Source organism: Mugil cephalus, chromosome 2 (assembly GCF_022458985.1).
Source record: "Mugil cephalus isolate CIBA_MC_2020 chromosome 2, CIBA_Mcephalus_1.1, whole genome shotgun sequence".
NCBI classification, from domain to species: Eukaryota; Metazoa; Chordata; class Actinopteri; order Mugiliformes; family Mugilidae; genus Mugil; species Mugil cephalus.
This window is the reverse complement of record NC_061771.1, coordinates 16,945,245-16,965,167: the sequence shown is the minus strand read 5'-3', so window position 1 is coordinate 16,965,167 and position 19,923 is coordinate 16,945,245. Positions and strand designations below refer to the sequence as shown.

Below are 19,923 nucleotides of genomic sequence, written 5' to 3'. Positions count from 1 at the left end.
CAGTCACGCCTGACCAGGGTCCAAGATGAAGTTGTCTAGCTTTACTCAACCAGCAGCCCTGAAGATATTCACCGATGACTAAGAGAGGCAGTTTAACATTTTGCTTGATAAATTACAGAAATCGTTTAACAAGTCTTTTTGTCAGTGCCTCTCTGGTTGTGTTCAAAGCATCGCTCTCTCATCGCGGCCGTGCCCTATTCCCTCAGCAGTGTCACTATTGATATTTGTCCCCTTCAACAAACTGCAGAACAACCTAAATATATCATTCAAACGTGTTTTTTCTCGTGCAGCATTTGAAGTTGCTTTAGCAAGGAGCAACTGTTGCTGCTCGGTGTAGTTCCCTTTAGTCACAGCGACATCTAGTGAGCAAAGCACAGAACTGGCAGCAGTGAAGAAAGTGTCAAGGAATTTACACTGTTTTGCAACAGTTGCAGTTTCACAAGATCGCTTACAGGAAAATGCACAGAAAACATAGATGGGATGAGCAAAAAACAATTAGAGGTGGAATTAGAGTGGATCAAACATCTGCCCACACAAGTCAAGACACAAATAAGTCGGATTTACTTTGATGGTGAATCAATGCAGCAGAGTTTTATAAAAAGCACAAATGACACCCTTCTGCACATTATTATGCAGTGAGAGGAGTGTCTGAAGCAAGCAGTTCCTTTTTCCCTCACACCGTTTGAGCAACACTGCTGCTTCTCTTCTCTGGTTCGTTCAGACGCACGGAAGAAGAACAGAGACAGGAAATCAACACACGAAAGCATCACCACATATAACCCTGATATCTAGACACGTAGCCGTGCCCACCCGCTGCTGACATCAAAGCAGACTTACAATGCTGCCAATTTTCATCTTCATCATGGGTAAGACCATTACCATACACGTTTATAGTGTATTTTAAGAAATGCACCTGTGTGTATAGACATTATATTAATTTTACTAGTTTTGTTGTCTGAACAAAAGAAATATTCCATCTGGTTTCGGGTAATTAGTTATAAATGTTAAGAATATAATAATAATAATAATAATAATAATAATAATAATAATAATGAATTCAATATCAGAACGTATTTTTGATGTCTTAGGGGAGACTACAAACCGTAGTCATCAGGGAAACGGGGCCACTGTTTTAGTTCCCTTTAAGGCTCGCAGTGTGGAAATATTTTCAGATGATGTAATGCATGTTTGAATCTGTTCATTAATTGTGTTATATTTATAGTCAAACTTTTATTACATTTCATTTATGTCTGCCGACTGTGCTCACTTTACCTCTCTCCGGCGAAGCAATATTTCTTTAAGTTCGCACTCCTCTATTGTAATATTTTCATCGGTTATCTCTCATTTTTAGGAACATATTTAATTTCTTGGTTACCGGGAGCTGTTACCACGCTTCCTGCATGTGAAAATGTTTTAAATGTTGAATCTGATAATCATAAGTACACAGAAATGTTTTAAATGTAAATTGTTGTGAGCTATGAATGGTTCTATGTTTAGCCTTTGGTATTATTTTAATGTTTATGTACCATAAAGTTTTCTCATTTCCCTCAGGTATGGCTGTGGCACCTGTCACAGCCATGAACCAGACAACGCCAGACCTATTTAATAATGTTCCAGACAACACCTCTGACAGCGACAATTCCACTTCGACGTTCAATGAGCCCTTCACCATCCCCACCACCGATATGGGCCCCACAGCTGGCTTAACTACGGCTGCTACCATGAACTCCACCATCACCAACAGCACCTCAACAACACAGAGTAAAGGTGAGATATCATAATGCTTTATAGGCTGAAACATTTAATCATATGTGTTGGAGTCCCCAAAAACCCCGTCAGTCAGGAACTGTGACACTCACCCATCCATATTGACTTTTAGTGACTGTTTCCTGGTGTCGTGGAATAACATGCTTTTCTGATTCAGGTGAAGTCTCTCAGGGAGTCTCTCAGGCTCCGCTGTCCACGGCCACACGCTCCACTTCTACTCCTTCTGCCGCAAAACCTACTCCTTCTACCACCAGCAAAGCCCCCCAACTCAAAAGTAAGCTTTTAAAAAACGGCCTTTAAAAACAACTGCTAAAAAGTATCAAGGATATTTAGCATTCATAGCTTTGCACACCGTAAGGTTTATGAGAGAGACAATTCTTGACCAACCCATCACCTGTGTAAAGGTTTCCCTTTACAAAATATTCAATTAAATGAAGCAATGGACTTTGTACACACACAAAAAAATAATAATTTGCAGCTCTTCGCAGTTCTACAAGGTAACTAACTGCATACACACAGTGTGTTGAACCCATCGTATGTTACCTGACAATATTTAAATAATACTGAAGTCCTGGTGAAACTGTTGATTAACATGTTGGCATGTTAGCATTGCTAGGCGATAGCGTCCTTGTTGATCTGCTGCCCCCAAGTGGCCAAAAACATGTCGATACGGCTTTAAGCCTGCTGAGCATGTTGTATTTGATGATGGATTGAAGACTGACAATCTTTCGAGTACATTGTGAACACATTTCATTGGCAGGATTTTACCTAATACCTAGCTGGCGATGTTTGGACATAACTTCTTACCTTGTAAAAATAAATACATTTGCGTTTAATACAGCCACCGCCGCAAAGTCATTGACGGGGGGAGGTAACAGCACTGGTGAGTTCCATTTACTTGCATGTCAAAAATGAGACATAATCATAGATTTTGACAATTAGCACAGCCAGTTTATAGGTATTAACTCGTATTTCTTTCTTCAGGGCTCGTCATCCTAATTGTGATCATTATTGTAGCTGTTGGATTTGCAATTGCTTGTTTTGTGGCACGGAAGAGAGGAAGGGTAAGTCAAATATCCTTTTCAATCCCTACCTCAACAAAGAATAACTGGGAAAATATACATTTATTAGTAGTTGTTTGGTAAATATGATGCGACAGTAAGCTACCAGTTAGCTTAGCAGGGGCAAGCAGGGTGAAGAAAGGAGCTACATGGTTGTACACAAGTGCTTTTGTGGAGCCTTGGATCTGTAAAAAAAAAAATAAAATAGTTACACTTGTGTGTTTCCATGTCTTCCCACAGCGCTACTCTGTTGATTTTACTTCCAGACCAGATGAAGCCAACATCCCTCTCAGCACAGTGGACCCTGATTTGCCTCTCGATGATGGGCCTCAAAACGGTCAGTCAAACCCCGCCAGTCAAATCACTAACGGACTGTCAAAACATCCAACAATATTTGACACAGGTTTTTTTTTCTTTTTACTCCTGTTTCCTGTACTTATTTCAGGTATGCAAACTTTTGAAAGTAAAGAAACTGCAGAAAAAGAGCCAGAAGAACAAGTTCAGGAGGAGCAAAAAGGTAAGAACAACGCACTGATCAGTCACAACATTAAAACCACTGACAGGAGAAGTGAATGATAGTGACTAACCTATTAAAGGCAAAGTTCTGCTGGGAAACCATTGGACCTGGCATTTATGTGGATGTTACTTAGACACCAAAAAAACTATTTAGGAACAACTCAAAAAACATGAAAAGCAGACCTGACCTCCAAATTCACCAGATCTCAAACTGGAACAGGACCCAAAAGCCCCCACTAACAACATCCTGTCTCCAGACACCACAGGACACCCTCAGAAGGCCCATGTCCATTCACTGGCGAGTCACAACTGATTTGGAGGCACACACAATATTTGGAAGATGAAGAAATGTTATGCCTGATCGGTGTATATTTGGTAGTTTCAGTCAAGCTCAGAGAAACTGAAATGAGCCTGTGTTTAAGCACGGCAAAGCAAGTTGTGGTCTAGCCATGAAATATTTTCCTTCCTCTTGGTTAAGATCAGTTAACCAGAATAAAAGGAAGTAAACTGTCAACTGTCTTCAAACACTACTCAGTATATTAGGTCCCGGTGAGATGTTGAGGATATAAAAGGCATTTAATTCGCTACCTTGTAACAGCTTAATAGAAATAAAAAGAAACACATGACAATGTGTTATTATGTTTTAAACAAGTTTGAGAAGCACAACAGCATTTCTGTAAAATGAACACCACTGGTGTGTGGATGAACGGCATGAAAAGTGCGAATTTGGAAGGAAATACAACACGTCGCACAGAGGTTGACACGTGGGTTAAAACAAACAAACAAACAAACAAACAAACAAACAAACAAAAACGAATGACTAGACTAAGAGTAATGAGTCTGATCTGTTCAGAACTTCCACTGAAAATGTTGAAATGTCCGTGATGGAAAGTGTGTGCACATCTAACCATCAGTTCCGTAGTTTAGAGTGCGGTCAGAAACAAAAGCATGGCCTGCAGTACTCAGGTGCACCACTTGATGGAAATGGAAACCAAGTTGACAAATTAGGTTTGCCATAAATGTAGCTGACACCCACTAGCAGAGCATGTGGTAATTTAACCATATAGTATGAGTAAATGTCAATGGGTCAGTTCAGATTATGACAAATAATCAAACCCTTTGCTTTACTATTTTTGTTTCCTTAATCATATCCCTTCTACTAGGTTTTTTAAACGATAAAATTGCTCATTCCTGTCTTCCTCAGAGGTGTCCCCGTGTGAAAAGGTAAAAGGTGACGCCGTGTTCGGACGTGCCTCTGCGCCTTGAGCCACACTCTCGTTTAAAACGGACAGTATTAATGGCTGCTTTGAAAAGCGAATTCCTTTGAAATGGTTCTCTTCCTATCACTGGAAAGAAGAAGTGGGAGTTTGAATTCCCCCCCACAGCTCAGTCCTGACATGAATGTGGGTGCCATAAAGCAGAAAATAACCGGCCTAAGAGATGAGTCACAATCTCACACGCAAACATATATATCAACATTACTTTAGTCGTTGCTGCTCTGACATCAATTCAATTTTTTTTTTTTTATCTGTCATCGTGTGACTAGAAGGCGGAGGCACCACTGTAGTTTGTGACTCATTTCCTGTATTGATGAAAATAATCTAAAAACCACAGAATACGGAAAAACCAAACCTCACGGTGCAAACCGCTGGCCGTACGTCATGTGACATTTGCAAGTTGTCTTCCGTAGATAAAAATGTTTCACCAGTGTGTTTTTGTCTCTTCCAATAGGATGATTTTGAATACTTCTTCTTCTTAAATCCGCTTTTCTGAAGCGTTGAGCAAGAAGTCTGTGTTAGCCCACATCGACAGAACACTGTGTCTGTCTGTCACCGTAGCACTTAGATATCAATGAAGTCGCCCTTAAATGTACCGAAGCTATCAAAAGCCGCGCGAGTGAATGCTGGATGAACTGCGTCGTGGAACGTGGTAGAGAGAAAAATGTGGCCTTAGACATGCCAGTGAAGGCCCTGCATGTTTACAGGTGTTTTCAGTTGTTCTGTCTGACCTCAGCTCAGAGCCTGAACAGGCTCAAACAGATCTGAGAAGAGGCCTGATCGGAAAAAATAAGTGAAATCCCCCGTGTGGGTGGAGCCGTGGTGTGCAAGGCTTTTAAGTCAAGAGCTGCACCGGAACAGGTGAGAAATTAGCCTAATGCAACGCTGACACTAGAAGCAAAGCAAAGAGCTGGGAAAACTCTCTCCAAAGATAAAGAGGGTTCAATAACTGACCACCAACGTTTAGCCAGTGTTAGGCATATTTACATGGGAGGGGTATTATTAACTTGTCTGAAGCGAACAGATGCCTATTTCTTTTAGCATTTACAGTACAATCACACTTTATGTGTGGCTCTGTTGCCTGCATTTAACACTTCAAGTCTATTTTCAGTCCTTTCATGTACGTATAGTATAACTATAGTGATGTGTGTGTGTTTAGTCTGAGGGCTGTGAAATGCAACTAACCATCTGAGTCAAACAAGGTGAAGTGGGACATTATTCCATTGTGTGTGGTAATGCAGTAAGATAAAATCTTTTTGGGTGGAGGTTAAAAAGGAAATAGAAAAAATGATTTCAAAAAGCATTTCAATACGAATACTAATATTACTCAAGGTCACACAACTTTTCCTCTGGAGAGAGTGACATATATACGAAAAGGAAGGCAGGTTAAGTTTGAAACGACATGGGAACCGTTTAAAGTGTTTGTTAATGGTATTGATCTGGCAATTGACAATGAAGAAGAATAAGTAGTCAGTTACGTAAACCTTTAACCAGAATGAATAAGTTCATATACCCGCATATTGTATGAAGGCATTGAATTATGTACAAATATTTTGTGGCTGAGAAGGGGATGTTTGTGATGTGTGTGTGTATAGTCCATTTGTGATTTGGTTTTGTCATGTAAGAAAATGTCAATAAATATAAAACAAAACAAACACAACAACCTATAAGTCAAACTTCAGCCACAACATTAAAACCACTGACAGAAGAAGTGAAGAAGATTGAATGTGAAAATGCGATGTTTCCCTGCTGGGAATCATTTGGACCTGGCATTCGTCTGGATGTTACTTAGACACGTACCACCCACCTAGACCAGACCAAGCACCCCCACGCCGATCAAGCATCTGTGGGATGAACTGGAACAAGCCTGATTCACTGAGGTCCCTCCCCTCAACCCACAGGACCCAAAGACTCACACCCTGTTGTCAGAAACCCTCTGAAGGCCCATGTCCATTCTCTGATGTGTCACAATAGTTTTGGAGGCACAAGGCAGACCTACACAATATTAGAAAGGTGGTCATAGTGTTACGCCTGATTGCAGCTTACCATCCACCTCGGCCATTTCTGAAAACGTCATCAAACATGTCACAACTCAGAATACATCAGAGATTTACCAGGTTTGGGAATTCATGTGGAACATAGTATCAACGACCCATCGGAAAGCAGCAGTAATATCATTGATTGGATGATGGTGTCTCAGGGACAACACGTGTCCTCCGTCTTGAAGTTCTCGAGGTATTTTTGCACGCGACTTGCAGCGGCTCTGCTCCTTCCCAACTTCCTAATGGCAACAAGACTCTTGGAGGAACCCAGCTGCTGTTCCTCAACTGTTCATTGCTGAGCTTAGAGGTGCTGGTAGGGTAGGGTTAGGCTGGCGTCCCCCCTTTGTTGTAGACTTTATGGCTCTAGCTGACAACTTCACAGTCCACCACAGTCTTTTCCCTTACAAGAATATTTCCCAGAAACCTAAGATATGAGTTTTTAATGGCACACAACACTACAGTAGTATTTCCAGTGTGAGTGTAAATAATGAGAATACCAGGCTGACAGTAGGGTCTAGAGTCTTTCAGTGAAGAACAACGCCTGAGGAGCCATCTTAGTCATGGCGGAATAATGTCATCTTCCTCTCCCCTTCATCTCTCCTTTCCCTCCACCTGGAGCTGGGTCAGATAATGATGGGGCCACCATACTTTCCCACAGTCTCCAACAGCTGCATGGCTCTGGCTCATTAGGAACTGGTCAGTAATCAGCCGCCTCATTACCAACATGGTGGCCCTGTCAGATGCCCTGCTAGCCCAAGAGAAATCCCGCCTGGGGGCAAACCACTTCAGGCTGCGTGCTGTCATTATGCTTCACCTAAACACAGAATACAGTGAAGCTGCCCTACAGTTTAAAATGGTGATGACATGTCGACATAAGGGTTGAAACTTTCTAGTACGCCCCCCAAACGACTCAGTCTGTGTGTTGTTTTTATTAGACGCACATTGTTTTAATTTACATTTATTCTGCTGAGAGACAGAAAAAAAAGGAGAAACTATACAAAACTGTTCTTTGAAACCACTGAAAAGGCTCATGCGGTTTGCTTTGGTGGTCCTCCACAGCTGAGGCCGATAAATCTGAGGCCAGCGCCGAGACTGCAGCTCCGCCGCCGCCGCCAGACGGCTCCGAGGACAAGCCCAAAGAGGACGTCGTTGAGCAGAGCCCATCTCCTCCCGCGGAGCCCAGCGTAGAGGAGAAAAGCGACGAAGGCGCCGCCTCCAACAAGACCTCAGTGGAGTCGCTGAAGGAGACAAACGAGAACAACAGCAACAATGTCGACTTCAGCTGGATGAGAGGTTGGTATTTGAATAATTTGGGCCCCTCCAAATAGTCACTGCAAATCCTCGCGCTATCTGACATGTCGACAGTTTACAGCACTCGCAGATGAACTGATTACAGTGTCTGTCTTCGTCCAGTCAGGATCAAGAGGTGACAAACATCTCGATCCTGGCTTGACCGTGACTCTAACTTTTTATTTTCTGATTTTGATTCTCCTACTCTAACAACACGACCATGTTCATCTACACGCCCGTTCAGATGCGAGCATCGTCTTCTGGGAGGTTCCTCTCGACTCTCCGGTGTGAGACACTGTCGTCACCTCGTAGCCGCGCTGTTCCCCAGAAACTCGGTAAGACAGGCAGCTGCTGCACCGCTCAGCCAACCCAGCTCTCATTAGCTGTGTTACAGCTTCAAAAAATAAAAATAGAGACGTCATAACCATTAAATCCGAACGTATGAGAAGCACTTGTTCCAAAATTATGAATCACCTTCATCCACGCATCCAGTGGTTTATAAATACACACTGGAAGCTGCATCCGAAAGCAGACCCTCATTGCAACTGTAGTAACTATAGTTGTAGTTATAGTTGTGACAAAGTATTAAAGTAGTCAACTTCAACTTGTTGTATTCATCACACACGGAGGAACATAAAGTTACGGATGAGTGCCGAAAACAAAAAGCAGAAAATGCAAGTTTATATGCAAGTTCAAAAATTGAAGTCACGCTTGAGTTTTTTTTCCCCCCTTTATTCTTCTGGGTTCCCCGTCTTCCACTGACGGAGGAGATTCTTCTTTACACGAGTAGTAACATGGACCCCCTTAGTCTAATCATCACGTGCTTCAGGATGTAAGGCTCACATCTGCACCTGTGCCGCTGCCTCTATCTTCCGATCAGCTCGGAAACACTCACGGCTGCAGCCTGAGGCTCGAGGAATTCGCGCTGCTCTTAACAGCTGATGATAAGCTCACATCTGAGAAGCTCTGCGCCCAGGAGCTCAGCGGTAGCAGTCACGGGTCACCTCCGTCCTCACAAAAACACCGGTCCAAAGATATCCTAAGAATTTTGGGGACGGCAGTCACACAAAAGCAATTAATTTTATCTTGTAGTCAAGTCAGAAATGTGTAATAACTATTTTCAGTTCTTTTGACATGGTAGGAAAACCACGGATTGCAAATGAAATTCATTGATTTGAAATGTTTTATTAATGTCAACCACACTTTACTGACTGTCACATCTCTTTTTTGAGCCCTGTATGTACCCTGTGGTTATGACATGGGAAATTGCGCACGCAAAGTGGTACACAAGTGATAACATCAGCCGTAAATAACGACAACATTGTTGTGAAACAACTATTGCTGCCTTGAACAGTCGATGACTCAGTGTATAAAACGCAAAGTCCTTTTGAGGCCTTGGACATGGCCTCAAAAATGTCAGCAAAATATGTCACAATGCCTGAGATCAGAGCTTAGAGAAAAACTTCAATTGAGTAAATCTTTGAAAACAAAGAATGGCAACAACTGTAAACATACTGAACAAGACATAGAGGGGACAGAGGGGAAGTGATCAGCACCAGTCACAATGGAAACCAGTAAGCTAGCTGAGAAATTAGCACAGTTATGCTGCATTCTTAACCATAAATGGATATTAGATATGTCCTGGTGGCACATCTCTGAAGAAATCCTTTCATGCACATATAGTAAGCATGGACTCTGCGGCCATGTGCAGGAGATTAAGTTTTCTGACACAGGTTCGCAGTTTTGATACAGGCACTGCATAGATATTCACTGCCATGGTGACCCCTATCCACCCATAATCTTATCCTATCTAGTCCACCCTTTTAGAGTCTGGTGCAATTCAGTACAGAAAAATGTCTTGTCATCTGTGCTTTAGGGCGTTTCTGAGCTTTAGACTTAGATGGGCTTTAATGATCCATGACGGAAATTGCTTGGTCTCAGTAGCTTAGTTACACATAAAAGAAACACTCTTAAAAACCACAAGTGAAAAGAAAGATAAAATGATAGAAAACAGTGTAATCTAAATATATGTACATAATTAACATTATGAACAAATTTACAAATGCAGTTCGAGTTTGAACAAGTAGAATTGGGACCTTAAATGTGAAAATGTAATGGTGAACACTTGTGTTGCCTGTTTGTTCAACTTTATGTAATGTAATCGTGCACATAAGCTGAATTTCAGCAGATGATTGAAGTTGAAGTGGGAAAAGCAAAATGAATGTAGAATTAGTTAAAGACACCTCTGCTGGTAAACAAAAAAACAAAAAACCCAAAAAACAAAACAAAAAAACAGCCCTACTAGTTGTAGGGGTGCGAAAAAATATCGATATGGCAATATAATATTACAATACAATATCGATTTTGAAATCTTAATATTGATTATAAAAGAAAAAGGCCTATCTTGAACAACTTCCCCACCTCCACCACCACTTTTTCTGTGCAAGTGAGGAAATGGATCATTTGTATTAATATTGTTTTTTGACTCAATTTGTCCAATGAATTATCACTGTCATCTGATGTAGATATATACCATGTGTATTTTAAACTGCATTTAAAAATTCTCAAATGTCAAATATATCGCAATGTCATAATATCGCAACAGTGTGTCATATCGTGACTCAAGTATTGTGTACGTATCTTTGTGACACTGCACAGAAATCCGTAAGTTGACAGCTGTAAGTGAAGATACATATATGCTCACTCTTTGCCTATCCAAGCAGAACGCCAACACATTTATCTTTGATCCCCTGTCTGACTCTTCACTCTGGAGACACACAATTAGTGTTGGTGGAGTGAGTGGACTTGTCTACGAAAACGCTGAAAACCCAAACTTTACGTAAATGTAAAAGAAGCTTCATGTAAACAGACAACTCCAGGACCTCAGGAGACTGAAACTGTAAACACATGGAACATGCTTTGTGAAACAAATTAATAACACAATCTGGAAAACAAGCAGAGGAAAGAAAAAGTGAACACTTAACTCATTCCCACCTGGTTTGGGAAGTGATGAGCACGCTGAAGTTGAAAGGCTACAGCGGAACATAATGGATGTGAGCTGACAGGTCGTAAACCAAACTAGCATAATTAGACCCGGGATTTCACTGTGTTATTTTCCAGTCAGGGCACAGCTTTCATGTTTGATGGCTTATGTCGTAGGAAACAGCCTGTGCCTCCTCTGATGAATATTTCACAGCGAGGACGAAGCCACCCGTGGAAGACTGAGAGAGATTTTACTGTGTGAGACGAGCGAGACTGGTAGTTAGCTCGGAGAAGCTTTATTTGCAGACGCTCTTATTAACTTGAGGGGCTGCTGGTTCAGAGACAGGTTATTAGGAGTTGGGCTTTATCTCTTGTGAGCCTTTACTGCAGATTCATAAATGGAACCGAGTCGCGCCGTCGTCTCACTTCTCAAATTCTAATAATAAAAATCACAATTTGGTTTCTCAGATTTGTGGCGGACATCATAACAACGGTGCGTGCAGTGAACACAGGATCTTGCTCGCAGTAATAACAGTGAAGGAAATAAACTTCCTGCTCTTCAGGTTTGATGTGGTAGAGGCTGGTCGGCCATTACACCTGGGCAAATTTACAGAAGGGAGGGACTGTCGGAAAACACAGACGGACACTCCCCTCACATGACAAAGGGAGAGAACAGCTGGTGGAGGCTGGTTCTGCCACTTCCTCCTTACACTTCCTACCACGAACTTCGGGTTTTGGTGTAAAAATTGAAGACTAAATCATTGCAAAGTCAGTAATTCAGCAAAGTCAGTAATTCTGCTTTAATTGTAACATACCGTATGTGCAGTTTTAGCTGATAGTGGCGTGTGGTCACTTTCTAATGTGAAAGTAATGCTAATAAAGCTAATGGTTTGTGATTTTATAAACTGCTGCACTTTGACTGTAGAAAGGCCAATGACACAATATTTTTCTTAATCAGATAAATGTGAAAACGTCTTGTATTTATGTAACGTCAATAACAATACCAATTGTCTCAAGGTGCTTTACAAAAACTGACCTTTTTTTTTCCCAAATCCGAATGAGTAAAAAGGTGCACACCTTGTGATAAATAGCTCAATAGAAAAATATTAGCACTTAAAAAAAAGCTAAAAGTTTTTCAAAGACGAACAAAGCTAGAATCAGTGCATTCAGCATCACTGACAACAGCAGCGAGGTTATTCTACTGAATGAATTCATTGCATAAGAGTTCAAGACATTAACTGACAGCCTAAAGTGAAGAGGAGCTATGTGATAGCACTTAATGTTACATCATGTAGGCGTTGATAGCACCTGAGAAACATAATGGCAGCACAAGACTCCAACAGCTCAACAATAAATCAGTGTCACTGAGAATTAGGAGAGACTGACTGGTCATGGGACAGTGAACGCTGTTTTGTTAAGCTAAGCTTTTTGCAAAAATGGCAACAGTCTATTTTCGAAGCCTCACTATCACCTTCAGTTTAGATGAAATAATTCTTAGAAGAATGCATAATAATTGGATAATTACTAGTTTCACATAGCTCTAAGTAAAAGACTTTGAGCCGTCTTGTGTTTTGGATACACAATACTCTATCACGAGGCAGCTGCCTTCGTCTTTTCATAAGGGTTTACCTTACGTGTCAAATAAATTACATAACAACCATGGTAATCACATGCAACGGCTTTTAACAATAACAGGATTTCAGATATATCTAAATCACACTAAGGATGAATGAAAGTGAACAACGTTAGCAGACAGCCTACATCTATTGGTTCAGGGTGAGTCAGATCAAATTCCAGAGGATCACACTGCACCACTATCGCGCAGCACATAGACAATATAGTAACAAAATGGGAGAAGGCATAACAGTTATCAGGACAATTGTGACTGTTTAAGTTGTAAGAATGTCATTTATTCCTTCGTGCTCCTTATTCAGACCTCATCAGGCGGCAGCTAGTCCCATACAAAGACTACAGGTTAGCTGTAAAATAATGTTCATATCAGACCAGCATTGTTGTAGTACACAACAGGCTGTCCTGGTTCTCTGTGGATGTGGAGCTTCACCGTGGTTTGCTATTATTTAAGAATTTAAACCATGGTTTTGCTTTAATGGAAAGACAAGACAAGATCCCTCCACGTCCTGTAAATAGTGTAACATTTTTTGAGGGGCAGGGCTTAACTGGAGGCAAAAAATCACTATAGCATGGAAATGCCGCCGGTTAGCATATTTCAATGTTTTGGTAACAATTGAAAATGCATATTTTAGAGAATATACTAATACACTCTCTCCCTGAGACTGTGAGCGTTATTTTAAAAAGTTTCCACTGTCTGATGGGACTATATTCACCTACCTCTACACTCTCACTCACTGGACGGACGATTTGACCAAAGAAGAGCAAGTGAAGCCTCTCCAACAAAGATATTACAAGATGTGAGTGGAACCACTGTGGGGGGAAACATAGTGAATTCAACTTCTGCCTGGACACCAGTGAAACACGCAACTAATGTTGTGTTACCTAGCATTTAGAATTAACATTAACATGTAACAACAATGCCGCAAATAATCATTACCTTAATGTTATTTCAGTCACGGTTTATTCTAACCCATGACATTATCCAAGCTGAAACCGATGATGCATTACATATTAATCTGATATGAAGGTGGTTTCTCTGTTGTTCCACTCCAGTTCTTTATTTAAATCGCCAAAGTCAAACCAAATGTGTCTATGACTGGCAGAGACTGGTATGTGATAAAACTTAAGTTAATGTTTTTGATTTTTCGGTTTTGGCACCAAAAAAATAGAGTCAGTGTTTGCCTCAAGCTTCCCTCTACTTTTCCTCCAGCTAACATCATGACATCACAGTGACGTAGGCCATGAAGGGGTCTATAGCAGTGCAGTTCACACTTTGAGTTAAGCAGTGTTTAAGTTAGCTTGTTACAGCTCCAGTAAATAAGTAGCAGTGTTTAACTGACATACCAGACATACAAGTGACTGTACGTGGACCGAGTCTAAAGAGGATAAATCTGTCGTTGTCTGCTTGGCCTTTGACTCTTTCCTTTAATGCCTTGTGAAAATATTAGTGCACTATACAAAATGTAAATAGGGGTCAAGCTGATTAGTTTCTAACCTATGTAAGTGAGTTTGCTTTTGAAAGTGAGCTCTTCATGAGGTCATGGTTTGCTTTTGTTCAGACAATGAGAAACGAGGTCAAACTCATCGTTTTAACCCAGGACCAGCACAGAACTTTACAGCGTGATCTTCGTTGTCTCTGCATGTTTGCTGCATATTATCACAGGATATCCTCCTGTGTCTCACCTTTTTACCAAAAACCACAGGGTTTGTCCTCTTCCTGCTTCGGCTACATGAACCACAGAGGTTCTGGGGTGAAGTCCTCTCCTAAGGTCATAGGTCCAACAGTCCTAATTAAAGGGAGCGCAGTGACTTGAGGAGAATAATGTGGCCTCAATGTCAGAGTCAACTGTCTCACATTCTTGGCCAGTCACTGAGCAAGTCTCTGCAGAACTCAATGTGCAGCGGCGGCTGTGATGTGTCGTCTAACCCAGGATATATTGTAACAAGGACCTCAGCGCCTGACAGAGCCGAAAAAAGTGAAAAGACTATCTGGGGAAACATACGGGGAGACTAAAACTGCTGAAGTAGTAGTAGTAGTGGTTTGTGATCAGCTATTATTATTCTGCATCCTGTGGCAGGAAACGCACCTCACACCAGAGACCTGCCTCTTAATGCCTCATTTTCACCGGCACCTTTTTATTTTAAGAGATGTCAAAGTACAACAGGCCTCAACCTTCATTTACACTAGAGACATTTTACAACTAGCGTGTCACATTTTCTAGATTCTTCCTTCTTCCTGACCCACAAACATTTACTGGACCTGATTTAGCGTACGTGTTTCACTTCTTTACACCACACAGCCAGTTGCTCAACAAAGGGATGGAGGGTGGAGCTGACATGGTGAAAACTATTTGGAGGGAACTCAGAAATAGAGTTACTCCAGTCAGTCTATTTGGAGACACAGTGGGTTAGCCGTGCATAGCCGTGCCTTTGACATTTTGTGATCTGTGATTGTGTTGCCTCTACTTTGCCTGGTTACCAGTGCTTTGTTTCGTTTTTTAGCACCTTCCATAAAAGTGAGGTGAGGCGATAGCAGCTTTATGGGGGTTAGAAATGAAGTAAATATTTGGAACTGTTGGGCGTTTGACCTGAACCTAAACCCAATAAGAATAAGAGCTTGTCCACACCTGCCACTCTCTCTGTACTGTTGTTGAATTATGACTGAGCCCTGTCCAGGTCTATGTTCAAGAACTGGACTTGGGTCCAGATGAGGGGTGCTGGGTGATGATGAGGACACCAAAGTTATCCAACTGTCTGACCACATCTGGTTTAAGAATAAGACAGAATGTTTCTAGATATTTAAGTAGACGGCAGCCTTTAGTGTTTCTGTTGAGTTCTCCTTGTCTGCGAAATAAAATAAATAAATTAAAGGAAAAACTGCACTCACTTGTGAAGCAGAAGGATCAGTTGGGACGTTTGGTGTGTTAATGGAATATTAATGTGTAGGTCCAGTGTGGGAGTTAGGAGGAAGGATAAACACAGTTGAATTGAATGCACCCAATCAGGAAGTGAACTTAAAGGCCCACAGCCATGCTAGACATTACTGTATATAAGTCTAATGACCACTAATACAATGCCTTGGTCTTCATGTTAAAATAAATGGCCTAAATGTTTATTTATTCATGAAAATTATTCTTTTAATTGGACACATCTTTGCTTTTGGTCTTTTCATGTATTTTTTTTCTATATTTTTTACATTGATATGTATATTCTTATTGCCTACGTTGCTCTTTCGTCTGAACACTGGTGCACTTTGAGTAGGAGCTGCTATAACAAAGTAATTCTGATTCTGATAACATATCTACTGGATAAAGATGAGGATTTTTTTTTTTTTTTTCGTAGACAGGCTTGTGTGCTTGGTCTCTTTGCTGCATGAGTCAGTTCCTCTTGAGTTTCAGCTCATGGAAAGATGTCTTGACATTTTCCTTTAGAATTCACTGGTGTAAATCAGAATTCATTGGTCCATCAATCATGGCAAGCCATCCTTTCCAGGATGCAGCAAAACAGGCCCAAACAAGGACATCACCACCCCTGTGTGTTTCACGGGCGGGATGAGGTTGTGTTGCTGGAATGCACCGTTGTTTAGTCTCCAGACATGAGCCTCTCATTTAAACCAAATAATTCTACTTTGCTTTCGTACGTCAACAAAACAGTTCCTCACTAGTCTTCTGTTATATCGGCCCATTTCCCCTTATAAACAAAAACCAAAAGTACAATGTTTTTGTTTCATTTGTTTGATTGGGTTCTCTTTCAGATCCAATGTTTTAAATAGTTTCTTGCAAATTTTGAGGGTGGCAAATACTTTTAAGCACCGCTGTATGTGCCCAAAATGTAGCTGCGACTCCCCCAGAATCCCAAGCCCACGTGGTCTTCAGTCAGAGAGGACAGCTTCCTCTCCCGCTGTCCTCTCTGGGCTGGTTTAAACATTCCTCGTCTGGCCGTGTGCAGTTGGCAGGGCTGCTGTGATCAGGAGGCCCGCTGACAGACGGACATTCATCCACCTGCCGGTATCGCCTCCGGCATCGACTCCACATTCCTCAGGCAGCGGCGAACTGTCAGAGCCACACCACGGCTTTATTACATCTACGTCTCTCGTCGTTCACGCACAGTTTAAAGTGAGCTCAGGTGGAGCGTCGGATGATGCTGAGGGGCCCCGTCCTAGAAACGTTCAACTTTCAGTTTCCATTCACGTGAGACAAGTTAATGTTTGGAGTTGATGTTCAAACATTTAATATAACGTGGAAGTCGAAGGAGCTTCTTTGAAATGTGTGCGCTCGACCTGATGAGTAGAATCCACATATTACATGGGCCAATGCGGATGAGTGTCGGGTGAAAGTCTGAAGAAGAAAAAGCTCTTTGAGCTTGTTATCATGGTAATGTTCAGATTTTAATAAATAAATAAAAGTATGGTTGAACACATGTTACCTGCCTAAAAGCTGCAGATACATTTTAGTGTATATATTCTATAAGAGCACTGTAGTTATTCATCTTAATATCAGTCTAAAATGCCTCCTCCTAGAAAACTATGTATCAAAACTCCAGAAACACTGCCAAAATGTACTTAAGTATCTCTTTAATATTGATCCTGCATGTGCCATGCTGTCATTATTGGGTTATTAAAGGTTAATCAGTTTAATATGAAGTTGGAGCTACAACATTTTATGAGTAGATTGCAGTTAAACCATTCCTAATTTTGCAGCAAACATCATATCTTTACATTTTAGTTCAGCGAATGTAACCTTGGCGCAATCAATCCATCAGCTCCAAAGCATTTTATTACCTCAGTCGTCCCGACTTCTGGTTTTATGCACGCCTCCTTAGGTCAGTAACCCCATTAAAGACTTCACAAAATACAAACAATCTCCGTTTAGTGCCATATGAGGTCATCGTTAGCTGTTAATTTCAAGACGTAAGCACCCTGTACATAACAATAAGCAAAGATGCTGTTAGATTTTAGGCACCATTACGTCTTTGTTTTATCTGAATGGCATTTGTTGATTTTCTCTTCGTCTCATCCCTTCACAGGATTCAGTTCAGCGTTTTCTGCCAAACTCTTAAATCCTCCCTGGAATGCCGAGTCTTTCAGCAGCCAGGTTTCACTGCGGTGACTTACTGGTCTCCCCCAGATCCCTATCTTTCCCCGTGGCTCAGCTCAGAACAGCTTTATAAACTAAGATCGACTTGGAAGTCTTACCTGCAACCTGAGCCCCAGCCGTCACTTTTCTGGTCTTAAGCCAATCCTCCTTTACATTGGATGCAATTAAGATGAACTCGGGTCAAACTTAAAACTGGAAAGTTTGAGAACAGAACACGTCTTTGAAAGATAACGTCCCACTGCACGTGAACACTGAAAAGAGCAGAAATGGAGAATTGTGTATTTACTTAGATATTTGGATTCATCCAGTCGTCCTCGTCCTGTCACCCCCAGGGACTGCACAGGTTTCTGCAGACACTTAGTGCAGTGTAAATCACATCAATAGATGCAGAGCAGCATTATGTCAGTTATCCTTTCTTTCAAACAGATGTTTCTCCAGAGAGGTCAAAGGTCATGGCAAAGGCCACGTAAATTTGGCCAAAGCAGAAAAAGCAGGTGATTGCAAAACACGTGACTGTTGTTCTCATTGTTCTTTGTCTTTTTCCCCAATAGAAACTCAAGTGACTGTATTGATAAGGATTATGGGAAATCTACTTCACTGCCGCCTCCTCAACAGAAAATAATTCTTTGCAACACAGCAGCTTTTCAAAGTAAAACTTCAGCTGAGCTCAACTTTCATTGTATTTTTTTTAATGATGAATTTGTGTGTATTGAAATTATGCAGAATTTGGTTAATTCTTTTGCATCACGGTTTATTAAAGTGTATTTATTAGAAGAAAAGCATGGTTTGATGGGAGATTACAAAGCACAGAGATATTCTTAAATGTGGGCAAGCAGTCTGCAACCTAAAAGAGGCCTTTACCCAACGTTACCAAATGTTATAAATGTCATTCATTATTCATTTTCACATGACAGTATTTTGGTATGCACTTCTAAAATAATGCAATGTTTTAATAGAACGTAGTATTGTTAGGTTTAAATTATTATTCTTGTGTCAATTAAGGATGCAACTTTATTTTTTGTAGATGCACATTTTGCTTTTTAACGTTCTTCCCGTTCACGGTATTATTGTTTCTGCCACTTGCTATGATGTGGATGTCATTTGAACTATAATAAAAAAAAATATTGTCCAATATGGTTTGTTTTATACATACACTAATGGTGTTTCTTTAGATTTAGACGTGACCTTGAGCTCTAGGTGTGAACACATATACTTGAGAGCGTCAAAAGACGAGAATCTGCCTCACATGCTCCACGCATTCTTGTGTCAGTTGTTGTTTTTTCTCGATTTTGTCCACGTGATACCTTAGTATATGTGCAGTGAGGCCTTTATTGTTGCTACTTGCACATATTGGCACTAAGTAAAAATCAGTTTGCAGTTTAACAAACAATAAAGTTCACCTAACGCCTGCGTCTGCTTCAACTCGTCACTGAAGGACTAACTGATGTAAGTGTTTCCTGTTGGATTTCATGAGGCATGTAATATTTTTATAATTTCCATCTATAGTGATGAGTTGCCCAGTGTTTGGGACTCGTCCAGCTGCTATATCCAGCCTGTTTCCATGGGCTTCCGCTCCCCTTTAATGACAAGTGATAGCATCGACCTATATCAATCTGCCCACAGGATGCTTTAATCCGCCATTACGCAGATGAAACGTTGCACTGAGCCTGCGGTGGAACAGTGACGGCAGGAGCGGCTCTAAACTTTGTATGCACGCGCCTCTAACCTGACCGCAGTCATGGACACCCCGAGCCAAATCAGTGCGGCAGAAAACAAACCTGTTCCTCCTCGGAACTGGATCCAAATGTCTCGGGTCTCAGCGTCCTCTATTTATACGCAGTGTATATTTACAACATGCCGGATGATTTGGATGCTAGCAAGTAGCGCGAGAGCAAAGAGAATGTCGGGGCAATTTTCTTCGGCTATTCTAAGGAGACAAGGAGTTTATTGGGGTGAGCCGCCTCTCTGATGTCAAAGCCTGTGTTCATTCAGAGTTTCTTTACCGAGCCGCTTTCTGCAGCTGATCCTTGACGAGTTTTTATTTTAGCAGGTGGGATTTATGTGAGGTTGAGAGCTCTGTTGCAAAATATTAGATCAAGTGGAGACATTAGAAAAGACAGTCAGGCACACGTAACAAGAAAGAAATGTAAACTATGGACTAAATGATCTTATACATGGATTACATCCATTAAACTACTAACACATAGTATAAAATCTAAGTTATGGATTTACAGAGAGAAAAATGTGAAGAGATTTCCAC

At 41.2% G+C, this 19,923-nt stretch overlaps 1 protein-coding gene across 2 annotated transcripts; it reads left to right on the top strand.

The window, feature by feature from the left end:
• Positions 1–711: 711 nt before the first annotated feature.
• Positions 712–18,797, top strand: si:dkey-27h10.2 (proline-rich receptor-like protein kinase PERK1). 2 transcript variants are annotated; one of them, XM_047579515.1, is made up of 10 exons: positions 712–866; positions 1,552–1,767; positions 1,925–2,041; positions 2,609–2,650; positions 2,752–2,831; positions 3,069–3,165; positions 3,274–3,345; positions 7,723–7,956; positions 8,198–8,288; positions 18,215–18,797. In XM_047579515.1, exons 1-9 carry the CDS (start codon positions 839–841, stop codon positions 8,242–8,244), a joined length of 933 nt encoding a protein of 310 aa, XP_047435471.1. In that variant the 5' UTR covers positions 712–838; the 3' UTR covers positions 8,245–8,288; positions 18,215–18,797. The 2 variants fall into 2 exon arrangements, with proteins under 2 accessions (XP_047435471.1, XP_047435473.1); XM_047579517.1 differs by lacking the exon at positions 18,215–18,797 and adding an exon at positions 17,593–18,201.
• The last annotated feature ends 1,126 nt before the right edge of the window (positions 18,798–19,923 follow it).